Raw genomic sequence first — 24,190 nt, 5'->3', positions numbered from 1 at the left:
AATTTCATGTGAATCTCTCTAAATTATTCAAGTCTAAGTAAATTCAATATTTTTTTACGAATTTCACATGAATTTCTTTTAATAATAAAAATTTAATTTAGAAAAAGTGTAAATATAAGTATCACTAGCATTCCTTAACCTTGTGAATATCCCTGGCGATTTAGTTAGACAAATTTCTGAACATTTCACAGCAGTTGATACAAGAAATGTTAATACACTCTTGACTACATGCATCCTCAATAAAATTGCACTGCAACGTGCTAAAAAACAAAGGAAATGAAATGACGTGAAAGATATGAACAAGTATAAAGAAATGAGTACGATTTCTAAGATTTTCAATTCATTTTTTTGCCCTGGGTTTCTTTGATACATCAAAATATGACAGATTGCTACAAGGAATCATTATGGCCACTTGACCAGGCTAACACATGGTATACAGACAATAACGGGCTTTCTAAGTATAAACATATAAAATACCTAAAAGCTAAATGGTGTTTACATGACCAATAAGAGCCCATCAAATTAATTACATTGTCAAAATTATCCAATGAGCACAGTAACTTCTGAATACCATACCACGTCAAGATTCAATCACCAAGTAGGCAAAGCGGCTGTCTTATGCTAAGCTCCAGTTTAAGTTCAGGAAATTGCTCCAAATCATGGGATGCACTTAAAATTGTCTGCAATCAGTCAGTTTTGGACAATTGAAAATTAATTTATTGTTACAGATAAAAGAAACAGCATTATCACTGTCACTAGATCCAATGAAATATAGCATAAACTAATTCAGCCGATAAACTTTCTTATAATGGGCAGTGAGACCTGGAATTAAAATCCACATAAATATAGAAGCTAAAAACTTAAAAAACAAGAACCATATGACCATCAAAAGTTTATTGACTTGATCAATATACAATTTCCTAAGCTATACCTTAAACAGCAGCAGCTACAAATGCCAGTAGAAATTACAAATAATGAATTTTTGTCCACATGTACTGTGCTATTCCAAAATAACTTGAGCATCATTAATTATTATGATTGGAAAGATCTAAGTATCCAAGTCAATTTAGGTAATTAACACTTCTAGTATCATTAGAAAATATAATATGAAAATATGCATATAAATAAACTGAAATTTAATGGCTGTACAAGGAATTAATAAAACTCATAATTTGTGACACATTCTGAGTTTGCAGCAACCTATGTTTGTCTTCTTACTTGATTCCACAAACTGCCCAAATACAAGGACCTATGACCAGAAGTATGGCCAAACAGTTAAAGGATACCCTTCAACAAATGGTATCAGACATACTTAATAAGGTCCAAGTGGAGAAGGATGAAGGCTCAAAGACCCCATGAATATTATCTCTTACAATGTAAGGGGATTAGGGAGGGGGATAAAATGGGCTGCAATTAGGAGAATGGTCCGGAAAGAGCATATCGATATGTTGTGCATCCATGAAACAAAGGAGATCATTGACAAGAGCTTGTGTCGAGCTTTATGGGGGGACAATGACGTACGGTGGGAACTGCAGCCTGCATCTAACACAGCTGGAGGGATATTATGCTTGTGGAGTGAAGCAGCTTTCAAACTACAAAGTAAAGTCATAGGCACAGGTTTCATCTTGCTGACTGGTGAATGGGTCAAGGAGACTCAACAAATACATATTGTTACCGTCTACTCACCTTATGATATTCAGAACAAGAGAGTTTTATAGGACAACATCAAACAACTAAAATCTTCACATAACGGGGGTTTATGGTGCATTTTTGGTGATTTCAATAATGTGAGAAACCCATCGGAGAGGCTGGGCAACTGTCACAGAGGAGAGCAGGATAATAGTATAAAAGAATTTAATGATTGGATTGATGAATTGGAGGTGGAGGATGCACCATGGGTGGGAAGAAAGTTTACTTGGTATCGACCAAACGGATTAGCCAAAAGTAAGCTCGACAGATTCTTAGTATCCTATGATTGGTTCAGCAAATGGCCTGTAACCACCCAGGTTACCATAGACAGAAACTTCTCATATCACTGCCCGGTCATGATTAGATCCAAGGTCATAGATTGGGGACCCAAACCATTTAAGGTCCTTGATTGCTAGATGCTTGACAGATCTTGCACTAGAACTGTGCGTGAATGCTGGTCATCTGTTCACCAAAGTGGGTCGGGATGGGGGGGGGGGGCGCTGTGTACTCAAAGAAAAAATAGAGACTCAAAATCAGGTTGAAGGTTTGGAGCAAGGAGCAATTTGGGGATACTTTTAAGAAGGTCAAGCATATTCAAGAAGAGCTCAATAAATTTGAAGAGGATACAATGGATAGACAATTATCCCCACAGGAGATGATGTCTAAGAAGCAGCTACAGGAAGCATTGTGGGTGGCTGCCCAATCACATGAGTCATTATTAAGGCAAAAGTCGAGATCCAGATGGATTAAAGAAGGAGATTGTAACTCAAAGTACTTTCACAAGCTGATGAATGTGTCACGTAGGAATAATCTATTGAAAGGAATCATGATTGATGACATTTGGGTTGATGAACCTAAAAAGGTAAAAGAGGCAGTTAGAATGTTCTTTCTACAAAGATTCTAGGAAAACGAGCCTCTCGGACCAACACTTGATGGAGTTCGGTTTCAGGCAATCAATCACCAGAACAATAATATGTTGATAGGGCGGTTTTAGGAGGCGGGGGTAAAGGATGCTGTTTGAGAATGTGGGAGTGAAAAAAGCCCAAGTCCAGACGGGCTTAACTTTAAGTTCATCAAGAAGTTCTAGGAAATCATGAAGCTGGACATCCTTCGCTTCCTAGATGAATTCTATGTAAATGGAGTATTCCCAAAGGGTTCTAATGCATCTTTTATTGCATTAATCCCTAAGGTGGATGATCCACAAGGGCTATTGGACTACAGACCCATTTCTCTAATAGGTTGTACATATAAGATTGTCAGTAAGCTCTTGGCCAATAGACTGAAGAAGGTGATGGCGCACATTATAGATGGAAGACAATCTGCCTTCATAGAAGGTAGGCATCTTTTACATGGTGTTTTAATTGCAAATGAGGTGGTGGAGGAAGCTAAGAAAAGATAAACCATGCATCGTCTTCAAAGTAGATTACGAGAAGGCATATGATTCAGTGTCATGGAATTTCTTAATATACATGATGAGAAGGATGGGATTCTGCTCTAGATGGATTTGATGGATTGAGAAATGCCTATCATCTGCGTCTATATCCGTTTTGGTAAATGGGAGCCCTTCGGCAGAATTTACCCCTAAAAGGGGTCTAAGGCAAGGAGATCCACTAGCGCCCCTCTTATTTAATATTGTTGCTGAAGGCATAAATGGTCTTATGCGAGAAGCTATAGAGAAGAGGATCTATACAGGTTATCCAGTTGGGAGAGATAAAGTGGACATTAGCATCTTATAGTATGCAGATGATACCATGTTTTTTGGTGAGGTGTCAATGGAGAATATCAGGATAATCAAAGCCATCTTGAGGACCTTTGAGTGTCAGGTCTCAAAATAAATTTTGCAAAAAACAGATTCGGATCAATTGGAATGTGGAAGTCGTGTAAGCAAACTGCAGCCAATTACTTGAATTGTAGCCTGCTGCCCATCCCTTTTGTTTACTTGGGGATGCCCATTGGGGCAAATCCAAGGAGGTGTCAGTTGTGGGACCCAATCATCAATAAGTGTGAGAGGAAACTAACAAAGTGGAATCAGAGACATATCTTTTGGGGGGAGAGTCACTCTTATAAAGTCAATCCTAACCTCTATTCCAATTTATTTCTTCTCTTTTTTCAGGGTACCTACAAGGGTGGTGGACAAATTGGTGTGCATACAACGTAGGTTCCTTTGGGGTGGTGGAGCTAACCATAATAAGATCGCGTGGGTCAATTGGGAGGCAGTCTGCCTTCCAAAAGAAAGTGGTGGTTTGGGAATCAAGGACATCAACAAATTCAATCTGGCACTGCTTGGCAAATGGAAGTGGAATTTATTCCATCACCATGGAGAGTTATGGGCAAAGGTTCTGGAATCAAAGTACGGGGGATGGAGGGGACTGGATGAAGCATCATGCGATAATAACGCTTCCATATGGTGGAGGGACCTAAAATTTGTTCTACATCATCCGATACACCAAAATGTTTTTCAGGATGGAATAATTTGGAAGGTAGGGAGTGGAGATAAAATCAAGTTCTGGGAGGATAGATGGCTTGATGGTGAGATAACATTCTTAGCAAAATACCCTAGGCTATACCTCAATTCTTGCCAACAGAATCACAGAATTGAGGAGATGGGAGCTCAGAAGGATATGGGTTAGGAGTGGAACTTCAAATAGAGGAGGCATTTGTTCAACAGTGAGATTGGTATGGAAGCCAGCTTCCTAAATGAGGTGGAAGGCAGCCATATACAAATTAAAAGAAGGGATGAGTGGAATTGGATAGCAGACCCTAGTGGTCAATATTCGACAAAAAGTGCCTATGATGAGATGAGGGGAGTCGCTCCAGAAGGCAATCAAGTGAAGGAGTTTGAAGAACTATGCAAGCTAAAGATCCCATCCAAAGTTGCAGTTTTTGCATGGAGATTGATTAGGGATAGGCTGCCAACTAAATACAATTTGACAAGGAGACGGGTGAAAATCAATGATACATCTTGCCCATTTTGCAGGAGGGTCGAGGAGGATGCTGCACACTTGTTCTTCCACTGTGATAAAATCCTGCCTCTGTGGTTGGAATCTATGTCGTGGGTGAACATTCTAGGTGTTATCCCGCAACATCCAAGGCAGCATTTCTCCCAACATGTCGAAGTTATGGTTAAAGGAATCCGGGATAGTAGATGGAAGTGTTGGTGGATGACCCTTACATGGTCAGTGTGGCAGAAGAGGAACAACATTATTTTTTCAAATGAAACTTTTGATGGCAACAAAATATTGGAGGACGCCATATTTTTACTGTGGACCTGGCTAAGGAATTTTGAGGAGAATTTTGCGATCCCCTTCAATCACTGGTCGTCAAATCTCTCATCAGTTTTTGTCTAACAGAGGGGGGTAGTTCAACTAGCTGCACTGGCAGCAATTACATATTGTATTTTCTTAGTTTCTGGTTCCCAGAGTTTGGAACCAGGTCACTGATGTTTCATGCTTTTTTGTATCCTTAGTACCTCTGGTACTTCATTATTAATATAAATCATCTTTGCTGATAAAAAAAAATGGCCACTATTTGATAACACTGTTTCAGGTCACATGAGTGTTTGTTCCTTGGTTATTCCACCTCTCACAAAGGCTACAAGTGTCTCTCCTAATGGCAAATTATATGTTTTCAAAGATGTTATTTTCAATGAGCTTAAATATCCTTACAATGATCTTTTTCTACCTTTATCCAACTCTGTCACTTCTTCTAAGAGTGATTTTTTACCTAATGCTCATATTCCTCTTGTTTCACCTTCACCTAATAAACTCACTCATTCTTCTCAACATGTTGAAACTAATTCTATTTTTGTAAGTGTTGATCCCTCTAGATCCCTTAATACCGAATTCCCTAATTCTCAAAATGTCATATCATCTTCTTTTTCAAATGCTGAACCAAATTCTATTACTAATGAACACCCTTACACTATTTCTTTCTGACTTAAATAGAAATCTAAGTGAACTGTCCAGTACCTCTTCTCAGTCTCACTGTCAGTTCTTCTTCTAATCCTATTTTTCCCTCAAAATGTTCATCCTATGCAAAACAGATCCAATTCTGGAATTCATCAATCTAGGCTGCATCCTTCACTGTTTTTGGCACATTGTGAACCTAACACTGTTAAACAGACTCTTGCTGACCCTCATTGGTTTGCTGCTATGAAACAAGAGTATGAGGCTTTTCTTAACAATAATAAAACATGGGATCTTGTTCCTCTTCCCAAAGACAGACAAGCAGTGGGTTGTAAGTAGGTCTTTAGAATTAAGGAGAATGCTGATGGAACTGTTAACATGTTCAAGGCTAGGTTAGTGGCTAAAGGATTTCATCAGGTTGCTGGTTGTGACTTTAATGAAACCTTTTCTCCTGTGATAACACCAGTTACAATCAGGCTGATTATCACTCTTTCTCTCACTAATAAATGGGATTTGTTCTAGTTAGATGTCAACAATGCCTTTTTAAATGGTCATCTTGAAGAGACTATCTACATGCAGCAGTCACAAGGCTTCGAAAGTTCAGATAAAACCTTGGTTTGCAAGCTACAAAAGGCTTTGTATGGCCTTAAACAGGCCCCAAGACAATGGTTTGATAGGCTCAAAGGAACTCTTTTACAGCTTGGGTTTGTGGCCAGCAAGTGCGATCCTTCGTTTTTTGTTTATAAATACAAAGGACACATTATCACTGGTACCTCCAATGTTGTAATTCAGCAACTCACCACTAAGTTGCATTCCAATTTTTCTCTTAAACAATTGGGTAAACTTGACTATTTTCTTGGTATTGCAATCAAATCAGTGGCTGATGGGACTATTCTACTGACTCAAAGCAAATATATCAGAGATTTGCTTCAGAAAACCAAAATGGAAAAAGCACAGCCTATTTCTTCCCCTATGACTGCTAATTGCAAGTTAACTAAAGCTGACTCGGATTTATTCAGTGATCCATCTCTCTATAGGTCTGTTGTTGGTGCTCTTCAATACACAACCATTACAAGACCTGAGTTAAGCTATGTTGTGAACAAGGTCTGTCAATTCATGGCTAATCTTATGGACTTTCATTGGGCAGCTGTTAAACGCATTCTAAGGTACCTTAAAGGCTCTATTCATCATGGTCTACATTTCAAGGTTGCTCCTTCCTCTCAGCCTTTTACTATCAAAGCCCTCTGTGATGCTGATTGGGCCTCGGATCTAGATGATAGAAGGTCTACCTCTGGTGCAGTGATTTATTTTGGTCCTAATTTGGTCTCATGATGGTCCAAGAAACAACAAATTGTGGCTAGATCTTCCACTGAAGCTGAATACAGGAGCTTGGCTCAAGCCACGACTGAAGTTACATGGATTCAAACTCTTTTAACAGAGTTATCTGTTCCGTTTCAGACCCCAGAGATTTACCGTGACAACCAAAGTGCAGTAGCTATCAGTCATAATCCAGTTCTTCATTCCCGAACTAAGCACATGGAAATTGACTTCTTTGTTTTCAAGGACAAAGTCTTGGCTAAAGAGCTCAAATTGTATCATATTCCTTCTATAGATCAACGGGATGATGCCCTCACAGCCTCTGTCACCAACTTGATTTCTCTTTCTTAGGTCCAAACTCAATGTAGTTGAGTCCATTTCTGATTCTCAACCCCATTGAGTTTGAGGGGGGGTATTCGTGTATTAAGTAAGTTTTACTTTGTGATTCAGTTAGGGCAACTGTTAGAACAATTATGATTCAGTTAGGACAGCTGTAGTTTTGTTATTTCTGTTATTTTGTTAGAAGCTGTTATTTCTGTTAGAGCAGTAACTAACTTTGGTTAGTTAACTGCCTTAGTTGGTTATGTGTAATCATATCTGTTCTCTCTATAAATAGAGAAACAGAATCAGTTTGTAACCGGTCTTTCATTCTGAATCAATAATAGTATCTTCCAGATTTCTTCTTTCTCTCTCTCTCAAACTCTATGAATTTGAGTGAGAACTGTTCCTTTTTAAATAACTTTGTACATGTCTATTGAAAAGGAGTTCTAAATGCATTGTAAACAATGCATTTTTAGGGGTTAACTAGAGGATATAAGCTTTAACTGTATAGGGAGATCACAAATTCACATTCCAAGAAAATACAGTAGCAATAATAGTACAGAAAATGAACAGTGAGATTATCATTAAGAGAAACAGTACTGCTGATCAGCAACTAACAAACTAAAGGACAAACTAACCATCTAACAGAATAAATGCAACTGAAATTACAGTGAAATGACAAACATAAAATGTACAGTCTTATCTCTAATAGGTAAGGGATTGAAATGTGCTACTAGGTTTAATTGCAAATAATCGATGTGATCAGAAAGTGCCATTCTAAAATGTGAAGTGTCAACAATTAGAACCCTGTGTTTCGGACAAAAGTGGTATGGATGCTCACTATCCCCCACTAGTCATTCTTTGGGAGGGTTTCAAGGTAGGTATCATAAAATAATCAAGTGTAAAGAATAACAAAATAAGTTGAACGAAACACGCACTTTAGCCAATTACTAATTTACTATCTGGACAGCCATAACATTAAAAGTAACAAACCACCATATTAACAATTAATAGATAATTCAATAAATATTAGAGGGTGTTATTAAACAATTACCAGTGCAGCAATGTGCGCATCTTGTAAACATTCTTTGGGAGGGTTTCAAGGTAGGTATCATAAAATAATCAAGTGTAAAGAATAACAAAATAAGTTGAACGAAACACGCACTTTAGCCAATAACTAATTTACTATCTGGACAGCTGTAACATTAAAAGTAACAAACCACCATATTAACAATTAATAGATAATTCAATAAATATTAGAGGGTGTTATTAAACAATTACCAGTGCAGCAATGCGCGCATCTTGTAAAATATTTCCATCAACTTCCAATCTGGCAACAGGAAACTCAGGAAGATGTCCAGATTGTTTCTTTCCAAGCAAGTCACCAGGTCCCCGCAACAGAAGGTCCATATTAGCAAGATAAAACCCATCTGATGATTGCTCTAGTACTTTCAAACGATTTAGGCTACTGGCAGCTGATGCTACTAGTACACATTTTGATGCCCTTGTTCCGCGCCCAACTCGCCCTCTGAGTTGGTGTAGTTGGGCAATTCCAAACCTCTCAGAGTTCAACACAACCATCATAGATGCATCTGGAACATCAACACCAATCTCAATTACTTGAGTGGCAAGTAGTATATGTATTTCTCCAGTCCTAAACTTTCTTAATGTTTCTTCTTTTTCTTCACTTGTCATTTTTCCATGTAATAAGCCACAATTATATCCTCGAAACTGGTGTGATATAACTTCAAGATCGGCAGAGGCAGCACGAAGCTGAGGTAGCTGCTCAGAAAGTTCAATAATTGGGTAGACAAGATAAACTTTCCCCCCATCTTCCAACTCACCCAGCATCATCTGTGTCATTAAAACATCAATTACATCCATATCTTAGGAAAAAATCAACAAAATAAATTTCTAAATGACATAGAATGCATCTGAGGCTGATTAAGAGCTAATGAATTGATGGCATAAGATATTTCTCAATACAGTATATAGGTTACTATTTAGTCATATCTATTGGTTTATGTTATGTTTAAATAAGAAACTTTGTATGTACACACTAAAGCTTGATGTATGCTATCTTTTTCATTATCTTCACTCTTTTTCATAAGAATGGTTCTAACAAGAATAAAATGTATTTCTCCTGTTTACTAACACTAGGTGTTAAGCTTAAGAACATGACACCAAAAGTAAATTCATTAACTTCAAAAGATTGAAAGAAGTGACTGCAGAATCCAACATTTAAAAATAAATAAATAACTGATTGTGAGATAACAATTTTTGATCTTTTCAAAGGTAGATGCTACCAGCACGCTATAAAGAGGCATATTGAAGCCCGTCATCTAGATTTCATTTCCTAAATTATAAAATTTTCAATTATTTAAAAAAAAAGGAAAGAAAGACCAAAGACTGCATAAGAAAGAATCATAAAGACATAAAGAAGTACATTTTCAAAAGGACTGTCACCTTGTAGACATCCTCCAACCCTTTGTCATTTCCTTCAATGATAAATGTTTGAACAGGAATTCTTCCAGGAGGTAAGTCGGTTATCTGTGATGCAAGGCAAAGTTGAAAGCATTTGCAAAAGAAAATGATTTCACACATTAAATTGTGAAAAATGGGAAAAACAAACCAAAATGAAACAGTCAACGAAAAATATCTTTCACAAATTTTGTAAAGGCTCTCATTTATAATATTTTCTTTTGAGAATAGAATCACTAAAGAAATATCAGAAAAGACAGAAAAGCAGGCAAGACAATCTAATATCATAACACAAGAAAGTATGATTGAGTTCATGAGTCTTTCAGCCTAAGAGTAAGTATAATATTCCACAAAAACTCTGGATCCCTCCGAAGTTTCGAAAACTGATACTATTATTGATAATAAAAACCCAAATCTAACCCTAAATATAATGCACAGGACCATGAAGATCTTAAGACAAAGATTAAGATTAGATGAATATTGATTATACATGTTGCATTTCCCTATTTCTGAATTTCCTTATTTCCCTATTTCCAAAGTATCATATTTCTTTTATTCCAATCAGATTGCCGGTATATATTTGGACTATAGGAATTTCCAGGTACTATCTGTAAATAGTTAATCTAACCCCTGAAATATAGGATACTTGCAGCAATGTGTATGGTGTTTTCTATACATGGCCTTCAGAAATATTTTGAATATTGTTCAAATATTGATCAACCCTAGCATCTCTAGTGTGGAAGATTTCATTAGATTATTTATTACAAGTTCCCCTTTTGGAGAGACCAATATTAATTGTTTACAAACAGGCTAAGAATCCCCAGCCTGTAACTCAATTGCCAAGTTGTGGAGGCCAAAGTCATGATTTAGTAGTGAAAAAGGAGGCCATGGTACTAGTACAAGTAATTGTCCCCATTGCTCCTATTGTTAAACATGCTGGCCTTACCAAAGATAGATGTTATTCCTAGACTGGATTTCCAGAAAGATCAGTTAATGTGACATTCTCAATCCTTCAGGTAATGAAAAACAGATTTTGCAGGTGACAATCAGGATGCTTTGTTTGATGCGGAATACCAAGAGTACCTTCAACTTAATACAGCACAATGCACGTTATCTTTAGCCGTTATAGCTAATACTGCTAAATTCTACAGTTTGTCTCTCGCATTCATTGCTATCCGATCATGGATTTTGGATACTCATTCTAGTGCTTCTAATCACATAGTTCGTAATCCCTCTCTTTCTCAAACATATTGTGACCCAAAACACCACATCACACCAGTCTTTCGGTTCGCAAATAATGTAATTGTAGTAACAATGTAAATAGAGCAGATTATGTTAAATAGAGCACAATATATTCTTAAAATTATTTGTAATTATCCTTGTATTTGTGACTTCTCAAATAAATATATGCTCCTCTACTGTATAATTCAGATACAAATTCATTCATATGTTCTCTTTTATGATATCTAGAGCCTAATAAGACGCAAACCTTAATCTATGTTTACCCAGTGAACCTATTGCTTACTACTGCAAAACTTTTTCCAATGCTCATTTCCACATCTCTATTTGATTATGTAAAATATAAATGAGAGGGTTGAGAATTTTTCTCGCAAGCAAATCACAAAACAATTCACAAGTAGATACAAAAAATTCAAACATACTCATGCCAAAAGAACACATCTAGAGGGACGGAGTCAAAATCTAGCATCAACATCATGGACAGGACAAATTAAATACCTGTGTCATTGTCATGTCACCATATAAAGCCAGTGCAAGTGTCCTTGGAATAGGAGTAGCAGACATGGCGAGAACATGTGGGGCCATATAAGCATCACTCTTAGAGGAATCATCTGTAATGGCATCTTCCATGTTTGAATTTGAAGATGCACAGTATAACTAAAAGAGAAAAGTTAGGACACCACTACAATACTAGCATTAAAAATCTCAGATAAAAAAGGGAAAAGGGAATTGAAGGCATTACTTGCCAGAATAAAAAATATAAGTGGTATTAGAGTAGAAGAGTATAATTGTTGTTCCTTTTCTGTTTTTTAACTACTGTTGCTTAGTTGTGTTAGTTAACTCAACTAACTTAAGGTTAGTTGACAGTTACTAATGTTTCTTTTGAACTGCAAAAATAATTATATTAATAGATAAAGAGTACCAGGGGTACTACATATAACACAGGAGAGAGATCTCCTGATGAAGATACAAAAGACAGCAACCCAACAAGAAAAACACCACAAACCCAACCCTACAGAGCAAAACTATATAAAGGCTAAGGACATTGCTAAGGACCATTGGTGAAAAGGAACATTGAAATCCTTTTCCCACCCCTTGAGCCAAGACCAAGTGAGGAAAATTGAATTGTCCTCCAGCTTAGAGATATCGAAAGAATGATTATGAAACACCAAGTCATTCCTGAATTTCCAAATTGACTTTGTAGCAGCCAACCACCATATCTTCCATCTTCTATTGATGTCCTTCCTTCCTGCTGTAGTTGAGTGCTGTAGAAAGTTATCCATCGGGCGATAGTGGAGAACTCTATCTTCCTTAACCCATGTATTGAATTCCCACCACAAAGGCAAAACTTTACCACATGTGAAGAACAGATGAGAGGCAGTCTCAGGTTGGCTTTGACAGAAGGGGCAGAGATCATTGTCAATCTCAACTTGTCTCCTAGATAGGTTATCCTTAGTAGGAAGCCTATCCCAAAGCAGTCTCCAAGCAAATGATAAGGCTTTAAGAGGGATTTTAAGATCCCAAAGCTGATGGAAACCCAGACATTGGACTTCAGAAGACTGCTCAGCTTTAATAAGGTTGTAAGCAGATTTGGTAGAAAAGATCCCATTAGATTCAGCTCCCCACACCCAAGTGTCATTCAGATTAACATTTATGCTGATAGCTTCAATTTGATCAATAAATATTGAAGCTATCCCCATCTCATTGTCAAACAAATTTCGTCTCCAAGAGAAAGTCCATTCCCACCCATTTTCAGAAAAATAACCCATATCTTCCACAATCTGTAATCTTTGGGAAGAAATTTGATATAATTATGGAAATTGGTCTTTAAGAGGTATCCCACCATCAACCCACGAGTCTTCCCAAAAAAGAATCTGATCTCCCCTATCCACCTTCCAAGAAAACTGATTAGAGACATCAACCATACTCGGATGCTGATTAATAGACCTTAGGTCAGACCACCATTGAGAGAAATACTTCTTTGATGGCCCTTGTTCCAAGCCTCTCCATCCCTTGTATTTAGAGACCAGGATCCTGCTCCAAAGCTGATCTGATTGGTGAAACATCAGTCATTTCCATTTAATTAGGAGAGCATTGTTGAGGACCTTAATATCTTTGATCCCCAACCCTCCCATTTCTCTAGAGGCACACACTTGTCTCCAAGCTACCCAGACTATCTTCTTCCCTTCAAAGCTGCCACCCCAAAGAAATTGCCTTTGAATGGCAGTTAGCCTATTAATCACTGCTGTAGGGGCCCTGAAAAAAGACAAATAGAACACAGGCAATGCTGTTAGGACAGCATTGATTAGGGTAATTCTGCCAGCCATCGAAATGCTTCTCTGGTTCCATTTATTCAACCTAGCCTCGAATTTTCTGATTATAGGTTCCCACATCACCATTCTTCTCGAATTAACTCCAATTGGTAGCCCTAGGTAGCAGAAAGAGAAATGAAGCAGGGCACAGTTTAAGAAAGCAGCAGCAGAGAGGCACCAATACTCTGATTGCCCAATTGCTCCAAATTGGCTTTTAGCAAAGTTGATTCTCAGTCCAGAAACCATCTCGAAACTTCTAAGAATGGCCTTCACAGCTTTCACATTCTCCATAGAAGCTTCTCCAAAAAAAATAGTGTCATCAGCATATTGGAGAATATTCACAGGCACCTTATTCTTCCCCACCAAGAAACTTTGAAAGCAGTTTTTGATTGTTGTTTCCCTCATCAAACCTGTCAAACCTTCAGCAACCAAATCAAATAATAGCGGGGCCAATGGATCCCCTTGTCTCAAGCCTCTTTGAGGCTTAAATTTAGTGGTTGGGCTTCCATTCACTAGGATTGATACAGAAGCTGAGGTGATGCATCCCTTGATCCAGCTAATCCATCTCTCATGAAATCCCATTCTTCTCATCATGTAGAAAAGGAATTGTCAAGACACAAAATCATAGGCCTTTTCAAAATCAACTTTAAAGACCAGACATGACCTCTTAGACCTCCTAGCCTCCTCTACTACCTCATTAGCAACCAGAACTCCATGGAGCAGCTGTCTACCTTTTACAAAGGCTGACTGCCTTTCATCAATGAGGTGAGTCAAGACTTTTCTCAGCCTATTAGCTAGCAGTTTAGCGATGACTTTGTAGACACAACCTATGAGGGAAATAGGTCTAAAGTCACTAATAGACTGAGGGTCCTTAAGCTTAGGGATGAGAGCAATAAAAGAGGAATTACTGTCCTTAGGGAATGTAGCATTCACATAGAATTCTGCAATAAACCTTAGAAAATCAGGTTTTAGCTCCTTCCAAAAGTGTTTAATAAACCTGAAATTAAACCCATCAGGTCCCGGGCTTTTGTCGCTACCACAATTCCACACAGCACACCTTATCTCCTCTTCATTAAAAGGCTCAACCATCATCTCCCTCTGAGTAGGAGACAGAGTATTAAAATAAACCCCATCCAAGTTAGGTCTATTCAGATGAGGTTCGTTGAATCTACTCTGGAAATGCTGCAAAATTTCTGCCTTAATCAAGTCAGGATTTTCTACCCAAAAACCATCCATCATCAGCCCCCTAAAAGTGTTTCTCCTCCGGCTATAGTTGATAATTTTATGAAAGTAAGAGCTGTTACTATCCCCCTCCTTAATCCATTTGCTTCTTGATTTCTGTCTGACAAAAGATTCATGCAGGTTAGCCTTTTCCCATAGATCAGCTTGAATTTTCTTCAACTGTTGAACTTGCTGGTCAGAAGGCTGAGGTGGCATGGAAAATTCTCCATATCATTCAAATTCTGTTGAAGCTGTTTCACCTTGAGACACAGATCATCTGCATTGTCTTCACTCCAACTTTTCAGCCTTTGTTTGAGAGTCTTTAGCTTGCATTTTAAAGCAAAACCACCCCACCCCAAAGGCTGATTATCAGCCCAGCAGTCCCTCACCACCTTCTGATAGTCCTTGTTATTTAACCATCCATCAAAAACCTTAAAAGGCTTAGGGCCCCAATCAATGCTCTTGGATTTCATGATGATAGGACAATGGTCAGAGTAATTCCTCTCAAGGTAAAGTTGAGAACTATCTGGCCACTTAGATAGCCAACCATCAGAGACCACGACTCTATCCAATTTGCTTTTACAGGATCCATTGGGCCTAACCCAGGTAAAAGACTTACCCGCACAGGGAATATCATCAACCTCCATAACAGAAAGTCAATCATTAAATTCAGATATTATGTTGGTATCTGAATTGCCACGATTGCTCCCCATTCTTTCTGAGGGATGCCTGATACAATTAAAATCCCCAACAAAACACAAACAATTGTCTTGGGATTGCATCTTCCTTATACTCAAATCCTGCCACAGCTGTCTTTTACCCACAATATCACAGGGGACATAAATGTTGACCACAACAACCCTTTGCATATCAGCCAACCAAACCCCACCCAACATGATGAAACCCTTTTCAGAGAGTCGAAGATCAACCTGAAAATTTTTATTATTCCAAACACACAGCAGCCCCACAACAGCATTCACCGCAGGCTGCCACTCCCAAGCAAGATCAGGATGGCCCCACAAGGCTTGGCAAGATGCCTTATCGAAAGATTCCCTCTTTGTCTCTTGCAGACAAAGTAAGTCAACTTTAAGTCTACCCACCAAGTTCCTGATAGAGGCCCATTTAATACCTCTACCAAACCCTCTAATGTTATAGGAAAGGATATTTATTTGCATATTTTTCTATTTCCCAGCTCCATAGCTTCCTTCCTATCACGAAATTCCATGTTGGCAAAGCTGTGGATATAGTCAGATTGATCTGTGTCAGCCTCCAAACCTAGGACTTTCCCAAGGTTCCATTGTTGTTGTGCCTCTTCCAGCATTGTTGTATTACACTCAATTGTGCTTTTTAAACCCCTTTCTAAATCGAAATGTCTCTGATTTGGGCTTTTGTCTTGTATTTCATGCATGACATCCACTCCATTATCATATTTTATTATTTGAGCTTCTTCTTCCACGGGCTCGAGAGATGGGGGCTTTAGATTTAGCATGCTTTTGTCTAACATAGACTTTGGAATACATATCAGAAATTTCTTTAAAGGAATGGGCTACGGGTGAGTGTCCATCCTTATTACTCCCCTCATTCTCCCGAAATGGGCCCAAGTTGTAACTTGGCCCAACATCTTTTTGGGTCTGCAAGGAGGGCAGACTTAGATGAAGATGTGTGTGCCTTATATCTCCCACGCTTTCCCCATATGGAGCCTAGACATCTGAAACTTTATCTCCACAATTCAAATTATTTCCTACAGGGTCACCTTTGTGCTCCCGAGAAGCAGCTTTATCCATGTTCAGGATTGCCTCTTTTAAGCAACCATTTGCCTCTGCCTTTTCTGCACTTCTGCTTCCAGAGTCAACGTTTGCTGTATTCGGGCTCTGGATACTCTTGACTCTATCCTCTGTTCCCTCTCTGCATGTGTCATCAGAAAGGTTGTTACCCATCGGTCTGGGCTGGTGTGTGGTTTGGCGGCCGTAACCACTGGTTGTGTCCTCTGACCAGTGGTTCGAACGAAGTATCGACTTCTTCAAGGACAGCTCCGGCGAAAAGGAGAAAGTGGTATCGCTGTCATCGTCAGCGTCAACATCGTCGCCTCCTTCCTCCGACGTTACCTCATCCGACCATGCGTCGGACGGTAAGGTTCTCCTCAGATTCGAATCTCCATCACCCCCTACTTCCTCCACCATCCACACCTTATAATTAATATCGCCGACACGGACGTTGACCTCCTTAATCGCCGGCGGAAGTGGTGTTCGAACCAGCAAGTGAGCTCAGTCCAAGCGACGGCGGTCTTCGGTATCGTCGTCAGGTTCGATGACGTCGTTGACAGTGGAGACAACCGTCTTAATGACAGTTACTAATGTTAGTTGTAACAGCTGTCTAACTCTAGTATAAATACAGATGTAACTGTTTAAAGTTGAGCTGGTTAATACAAAAACTCCATTTTCTGAAATCTGAGTTTTTCCCTCTTTCATTTTCTGAAATCCTTTTAAGTGGTATGCAAGATGCAATTTCGAGAGGCAAGGAAGACATAATTTCCACAAAAACATAACATGAATATTTGCCATAGTTACCCATACTTCTCTAATCTACCCAACTGAATAACTCTTACGAAGCCTCACAAATGATCATCAATCTGCTTTTTTATGGTATGTTTGGTTGGATGGAAGGAAAATAGGGGAGGAAGGAAAAGTTTAAAATTTGAATTGGAAAGAAAATGGCAGGAAGGAAAAATTTAAATTTTTGTATCTACAAAAGCAACTTTTCCTTCCATTTTCTCTCCAAACAAGCAAAACAAAATGCTTCGTTAGTCGTGTTTTCTTTCCTCCCACTTTCTGTCCTACCAAATGGACCATTAGAGTTATTCCAAAGAACTAAAATCTAAGTAATTATCTTGTTTAACTGATTACATAACTTTATTATTTTAGATCGTGGTAAATATCTTTTGCCATGAACCATCAATTGGAAAGGATACGAACTTAATTTTATATCTACTTATCTTTTAAGGAACATACAATAATGGGGTTTAAACATCCCTTACTATGTTAAACTATACTTGACTACTTGCTTTGTGTCAAATAAGTATCTATATCACTAACCTTATTCAACATATTCAAACAGCATTATTCTTCTGTCATTTGTGTTTCTCTAATTATGAGTGTAATCTACATTTATACTTAACTATGCAAATAATTCTAGCTATTTATTAATGGTAAAACCAACATTTTTATATGACATTAAACTTCAAACATAATATATGTACATAAACCTAGAAGTAGTCGTTCCATTAGATTATGCAACTATAATCCTGCTTTGAAATTAGCCACATCAATATTTAGTACATGTAAGGGAATATCCATATTATGCAGAGGGAATGGAATGATCTATTGTTATTGCTTTGTTCAATGTAACAACACATTGTACTTTGTACTTCACTCCTTTCTATCTAGTAAAGTATTTAAATCCTGAAGATGTCAACCACCTTACTGTTAAACCTTCCTCTTTGAATCACACCAAAGCGATGCTGCTCGTCTACCACAGTAATACGTAAGGCTGCGAATTCCACACTGTCTGCTATCAAACTGTGAGTTCCTATGACCATCGAGATTTCTCCGGTCTGGATACCCTGTAATACCATAAAAGGTAAAATTAAAGATTACCATGCAGGTTCAAGAAAAGAATAACTGGATTCACATCATTTGGACATTCCTTACGTTTTAGTAAAGCATACCTTACGAATCATCCGTGATTGTTTTAGTGGGGTTGAACCAGTGAGTAAAGCAACAGTTGGCTTGAACACGACCTCATCCAAGTTTTCGAGCAATTTAAGCAAATGCTCATAATGCTGGATCGCAAGCAACTCGGTAGGAACCATGAAAGCAGCCTATAATGAGACAAGAAAACCTAATATTAACATTAATATAAAGAATAATGAAATTCATACCCCTGGGAATTCTCTACCCATCACACACGTGTAAATATGATAAACTTTGTCTCAAAAGTGATTAAGAATAAATGAATGTAGTTGTATACAATTATCGATTTGTAATTGTGGCACTATTGGTTAAATATTCCTCATAAGTGGTTAATGTTATGAGATTGATGAAATGTCTAATAGTGGTTAACTTTGCTTCACAAGTGATTCAGAGTAAATGACATACAATCATCAACATGTACTCTTAGCAATAATGGTTAAATATGTCTCACAAGTGGTTAATAATCGCATGACATTATTGAAATGTCTAACCATGATTAGCTGTCTCACAAGTGGTTAAGAGTAAATTAATGTGATTGTATACAATTATCAATCTGTATTTGTGGCACTAATGGTGAAACATGCCTCACGAGACGTTAATAGTATTTGAGATTATTGAAACGTCTAATGGTTAATTGTGTTTTATAAGTGTATAACTGTCTGAGTGGATGTGGGATAGACAATTACCAACAGGAAGGTGATAATTTTTCTAATATAAATTAAATGTTAAAAATTTTGCACTGTGTAAAACCCCTAATGATAAAAACAAACCCTGCAATCCCAATTACCATATGCTATACATCGATGAATCTAATGAGAAATCAAGGTAATAAGAAAAACAAAAAGGAAGCCAAATATAAAAGGTGGACCAACCTGATAGCCAGAGCCAATAACTTCAATGCATGCAAGAAAAGCTACAACAGTTTTTCCACATCCAACATCACCCTAAAAATGTCACAAGATAACATCAGATGATAACATGTCATGCTGCTTCTCTATAGACTATATCACATCAATAAAAAATGCTTCACTTTAGACACAATATTATGAAAAAATAGCAAGTGAAAAATGAACATTGGGGAGAACAAACCAGGAAATCAAGTAAAATTTACAAGAAAATGAGCTGAGACATTTTAGATTCCACATTCTAGTGTGTAAACTGATTTAAGAAAAGAATGAAGAACACAAAAGTGCTCAAATCAGGCTTCCTAATCCTTTTATTTAATTTTTTTCATTTGATTTTTTTATAAAAGAAAAATTTATTAAAAAAAAGAAAGACATAAGACATTCACAAAGCAACAATATAAAGGACCTATTTAAATAAACTTCTCAACAAGGGCTTATAAAAGAAGTAAAATGAATTGAGGTAAAATAAATTAAACTTCTCCATTAAGTTAAAATGAAATTATGCATAAGTTGATTTTAACATGTGGAGAGTTAAATGAGGAAACTTCTAAAAAAATTGAGAATATAAGTTGGTTTTAACTTTTAACTTATGAGAAAAGTTTGATACCTTCTTAATCCATTCTATTTTCTTCCATAAGTGTTTGTTAAGTTTATTAAGCGGCAAAATGGAAATCAAAAGATAATACATTAGTTCAAAAGAGAAGCATAACCTTTCCATTCTAGAAAAATCAAAGTATGCGCCCTTTATGTCCTAGTAAGGTGGAATTCAATGGTAGTGTTGAAAGGGAGAGAAAACAAGAGACAAAACTGAATCCTTGTGTTAATGTACACAGCAGAGTGAATTATTATATAATATAGGTAATAAATGAAAAATAATTACAGATATCCTACTTGCCTAATTACCATAATTAAAGATATCTAACAATATTCATTGTTCAACAGGTAGGAGCATAATTCTCAAATGTTTAATAAGAGATCTCAGGCTTAGCAGCTTCTTTGGGATATAAGTTAAGGTGCTTAGATGCTACTTGGTGTAAAAGTCGTCTTTTAAGAGGGATTTCACCAACAAAATATGTTTGGGGATTGGGCAACTATGTTTCATTCTTTTTTTTTTGTTGTTCTCTTGTTGTCGTATTTTCTTACTTAGGAGGACTTCTTATCATTCAATCTCTCTGTAATCTACTACTATTTTCTTATTCATATTCTTTAATCTGAAAAACAACAGTTGGTTGTTGAATCCTGAAGATCATCTTGAAAGATTGGAGTTTTGATTTGCGGGTCAATGTTTCCTCACTTGAAAGTAGCAGAAAAATGTTAATTTGAATTGGTGATTGCATGCTTGAGGAGCTTGTTTCATAATGCCTCATTTCCACTGTTAGAATTTTTATTGGTAGGAAGTACATGAGACAAGAATCAATTAGAAGTTAGGGAAATACTGTATGCTGTTGACAGTAAAGCAAAACCAAGAGAAGACAGACCTGAAGAAGCCGATTCATTGGAACTGGTCTTTGTAGATCCCAAATAATTTCTGAAACAGCAAGCTGTTGACTAGTAGTAAGAGTATATGGAAGGACATCCAAAACCTTCTTGGTGAGAGAGGACCATTGTTCAGTACACACAGCATTATTTACTGGTCTTCTATACTTATCTAGCAATACATCCTTTTCCATTTGTGAACCAAGACTTTCGAGCATTTGGAATAAGCGTCCCAACTGACAAAAGACAGTAGAGACGTAGTCAGAAAATTTTGGAAGCATACGAAGAGAGCAATAAAGTATTATGAGAAAACGTGATAGAGAGAAATAAACCACTGGAGAAAAGGTTAAAGAAAGACTGCACAATGCACAAGTCCAGCATACGAATTGCCAGAAGTAATAATTTAAAAGCATTTGAGAAATCCTGAACATGTAAAGATAAGGGTACTATAGTACCCATCCCCATCCTCACATTTGGAAAGAAAAAAAAAACACCCGTACCCTACCCCATACCCACGTGGATAGCAACTCTAATCTCCACCCTCATACCCGCTAACTACCTATATATCAAAACATGCATCCACTACCTGAAATTTTATCAACTGTAAAATCAATAATCAAATAAAAAGAAACTAATTAACAAAATTGCTGCCATAGAATTGAAAAATATCCTAAAATCATACAAAAATAATCATAAATCAATGCTTAAAAGTAAAATTGATTGAATCTTCCAATAAACTTCAAGAACAATTAATTCTTAAACTTGGATGTCATGTGTTGGTACTCTCCAAGAAACTAATTAACAAAATTGCTGCCATTGAATTGAAAAATATCCTAAAATCATACAAAAATAATCATAAATCAATGCTTAAAAGTTAAAATTGATTGAATCTTCCAATAAACTTCAAGAACAATTAATTCTTAAACTTGGATGTCATGTGTTGGTACTCTCCAAGATTTGCTAAAAAATGATACATTGACACTGATTAGTTTATATATATATATATATATATATATATATATATATATATCTGTGAGATATTTAAATTAAATAATTATATTTATACAAGTGTGGGTATGGGGCAAGGTGGGTAATATAGTACCCATACCCGCAACCATCCCCATTGAACAGTTATCTATTCTATCCATTGCAGATATTTTTTGCAGGTAACAATAGGGTCTAGGTAGAATTGTCATTCCTATTGGCACCACCTTCATCATGCCCCATCGTAGCTTTCTGCAGAAGATTGCACTGATGTAGAAGGTGCTGGAGCATATATCACGGGAGAATGAGAGAGCAAGTCTAGAGTGCCAAATGGCATAGGAATCTGTACAAGTTTCTTTATTTTTTATCAACAAAAGTATGTATATATATTATTGAAAATGATTGATAATTGTTAGCAGTACCAGAGGTACTATTTCTGTACATACTATCACGCTATTATCATCACTGTTCCGTTTTTGGATTCTAATATATTCTGAATGCAGTATATATTAGAGTACCAAAACACTGGGATTCTAAGATGTTCCGTTTTGGGATACTAATGTACTCTGAATGCAACATTTACAAGGGAAACATTTTTATTCAAACTATTTACAGAATGAGAACTAGACTGCATAGAAAGACTGGATAATGAAGGTTGCCTTAAAGGCTGAAACAAGTCAGGAAAGTGGTAGAGCCCATCATGACCCACCAAGCCTTGAAGAAGCACCTCATTAGAAACCTGAGATTTAAACACACAATAGGAGGGATGAAATTCAAAGAAAACTGAGTTATCTTTGCAAAATTGGCTAACACTAAGAAGATTTTTAGTGATAGAAGGAACAAACAAGAGATTTTTAAGAGTAAGAGGAATTTTAGAATTAAAGGAGGGAGAATGAAATAAAGAAACACCTGAGGCATTGATATTCAAGCCCTAACCGTTACCAATGGTTATTTGATCAGGGCCTTCAAAGGGGGTAACCTACTGAATGTTTTGTGACACATTGGTCACATGGTGAATATTGGGAAAAATCCAAGTCCCAAATCGGCTAAAGATAAAGCCATATAAGAGTATATAAGTGAGGGGCAACCCTCACCCCATGAGCTAGCTTTTGAGGTTGAGTTTGGCCTAAACTCACATTCTAATAATCAAATATGATATTAGAGCATATCCAAAATTAATCCAAAGTGCCACCCACCATTGTTATCCACACACCAAGCCCAAGAAGTGTTGGGCGTGAGGGGGTGTGTTGGGAAAAACCCAGACCCAGATCGGCTAAAAATAAAGTCTAGTTAGAGTATATAAGTGAGGCACAACCTTACCCCTTGAGCTAGCTTTTGGGGTTGAGTCAGGCCTAAACTCACATTCTAAGATGATATCAAAGCATATCCAATATTATTTGAAAGAGTCACCCACCATTGTTATCCACGCACCAAGCCCAAGAAGTGTTAGGCGTGAAGGGGTGTATTGAAAAAAATCCAAGTCCCACATCGGCTAAAGATAAAGCCATATAAGAGTATATAAGTGAGAGGCAACCCTCAACCCTTGAACTAGCTTTTGGGGTTGAGTTACGCTTAAACTCACATTCTAAGAATCAAAGAGTGAGAAGCACCAGAATCAGAATACCAGTTTGTGGATCAACATTGGCTTGTGGAGATGTTGATGATGAAGTAGAGGTCATGGGCTGAGGCTGAAATTGCGGGAAAGGATAGAAGTACTGAGGTTGCATGTATTGAGGTGGATAAGGGAAATATGGGAAAGGGGTAGATTGCATGTATTGTTGGGGTGGATAGGTACTGTTTTGGGGTTGATTAGGGGATGAAGTGGTAGAGTACCACTATGAGGTTTGGGTGGGCATTTGGTTCTGAGTTTGCAAAGATTGAGTGGATGTTGTAGTCTAAGTCATAAGTCATAGGTTGAGTGGGAACATAGTTTTCATCATACCTATGATATAGCAAAAAGAGGATTCATGGCCAAACTTGTGGCAGACTTGACACTGAACATTTGAATATTTGCCACGGCCTCCTCCACGACCACCATGGAAGAAATTTCGGCCACCCCCCCTAACTGAATTGTTGAAACAATTTGCACCATTATAATCATCACTATTATGAGTACTGCTGCTAGAAGCTTGAGTGAGATGCACCTGAGGATCAGAATTGACCACAGTGCTCATCTGCGAGTGGGAATAATTCGAATTGGCCATGGAATTAGAGTTACACTCAGCAAGGTTTACAGTGCCAAGAGAGTTCTTATTGAGTTTGCCAAGTCGCAATTCATGAGTAAGCAGTAGGGATTCAACTTCATCAACAGACATAGGCTTAGATTTATTGTAGATAAAGGTTACCGTGGACTCAAATTCCGTTGGCAGGCCTTCATGGATAATGTCAACTTGTTCGCTTTGTGAAACTGAATCTCCAATGTAGGTAAGCACATCAATTAGTGTTTGAATATGAATAAGATAATCGGTAATTTTGTGATTATCAAGAGAAATATTTCAAAGCTTCGTTCGAAGTTGACGTTTCCTCGTACAAGCAATTGACTAAAAATGCAAGTGAAGTTTCTCCCAAAGATGCCATGAAATGTTGCATCC

General features: G+C 37.4%; 1 protein-coding gene across 2 annotated transcripts in view; it reads right to left on the bottom strand.

The window, feature by feature from the left end:
- Positions 1-301: 301 nt before the first annotated feature.
- The window catches only part of LOC100806552 (ATP-dependent DNA helicase homolog RECG, chloroplastic), a 51,223-nt gene continuing 27,334 nt past the window's right edge, over positions 302-24,190 (bottom strand). Inside the window, exons 10-17 of one of the 2 annotated variants that reach the window (XM_041017005.1) lie at positions 20,618-20,851; positions 19,107-19,178; positions 18,210-18,362; positions 17,961-18,104; positions 11,451-11,609; positions 9,699-9,782; positions 8,514-9,086; positions 302-680 (exon numbers count right to left, since the gene is read on the bottom strand). In XM_041017005.1, coding sequence (XP_040872939.1) covers positions 588-680; positions 8,514-9,086; positions 9,699-9,782; positions 11,451-11,609; positions 17,961-18,104; positions 18,210-18,362; positions 19,107-19,178; positions 20,618-20,851 — 1,512 coding nt within the window. In that variant the 3' untranslated portion in view covers positions 302-587. Of the gene's footprint in view, positions 681-8,513; positions 9,087-9,678; positions 9,783-11,450; positions 11,610-17,960; positions 18,105-18,209; positions 18,363-19,106; positions 19,179-20,617; positions 20,852-24,190 lie in introns of those variants that run through there. The other variant, XM_041017006.1, reaches the window with a different exon arrangement.

This window comes from Glycine max, chromosome 7 (genome assembly GCF_000004515.6).
Source record: "Glycine max cultivar Williams 82 chromosome 7, Glycine_max_v4.0, whole genome shotgun sequence".
NCBI lineage: Eukaryota > Viridiplantae > Streptophyta > Magnoliopsida > Fabales > Fabaceae > Glycine > Glycine max.
This window is presented reverse-complemented; position numbering and strand designations above follow the sequence as displayed.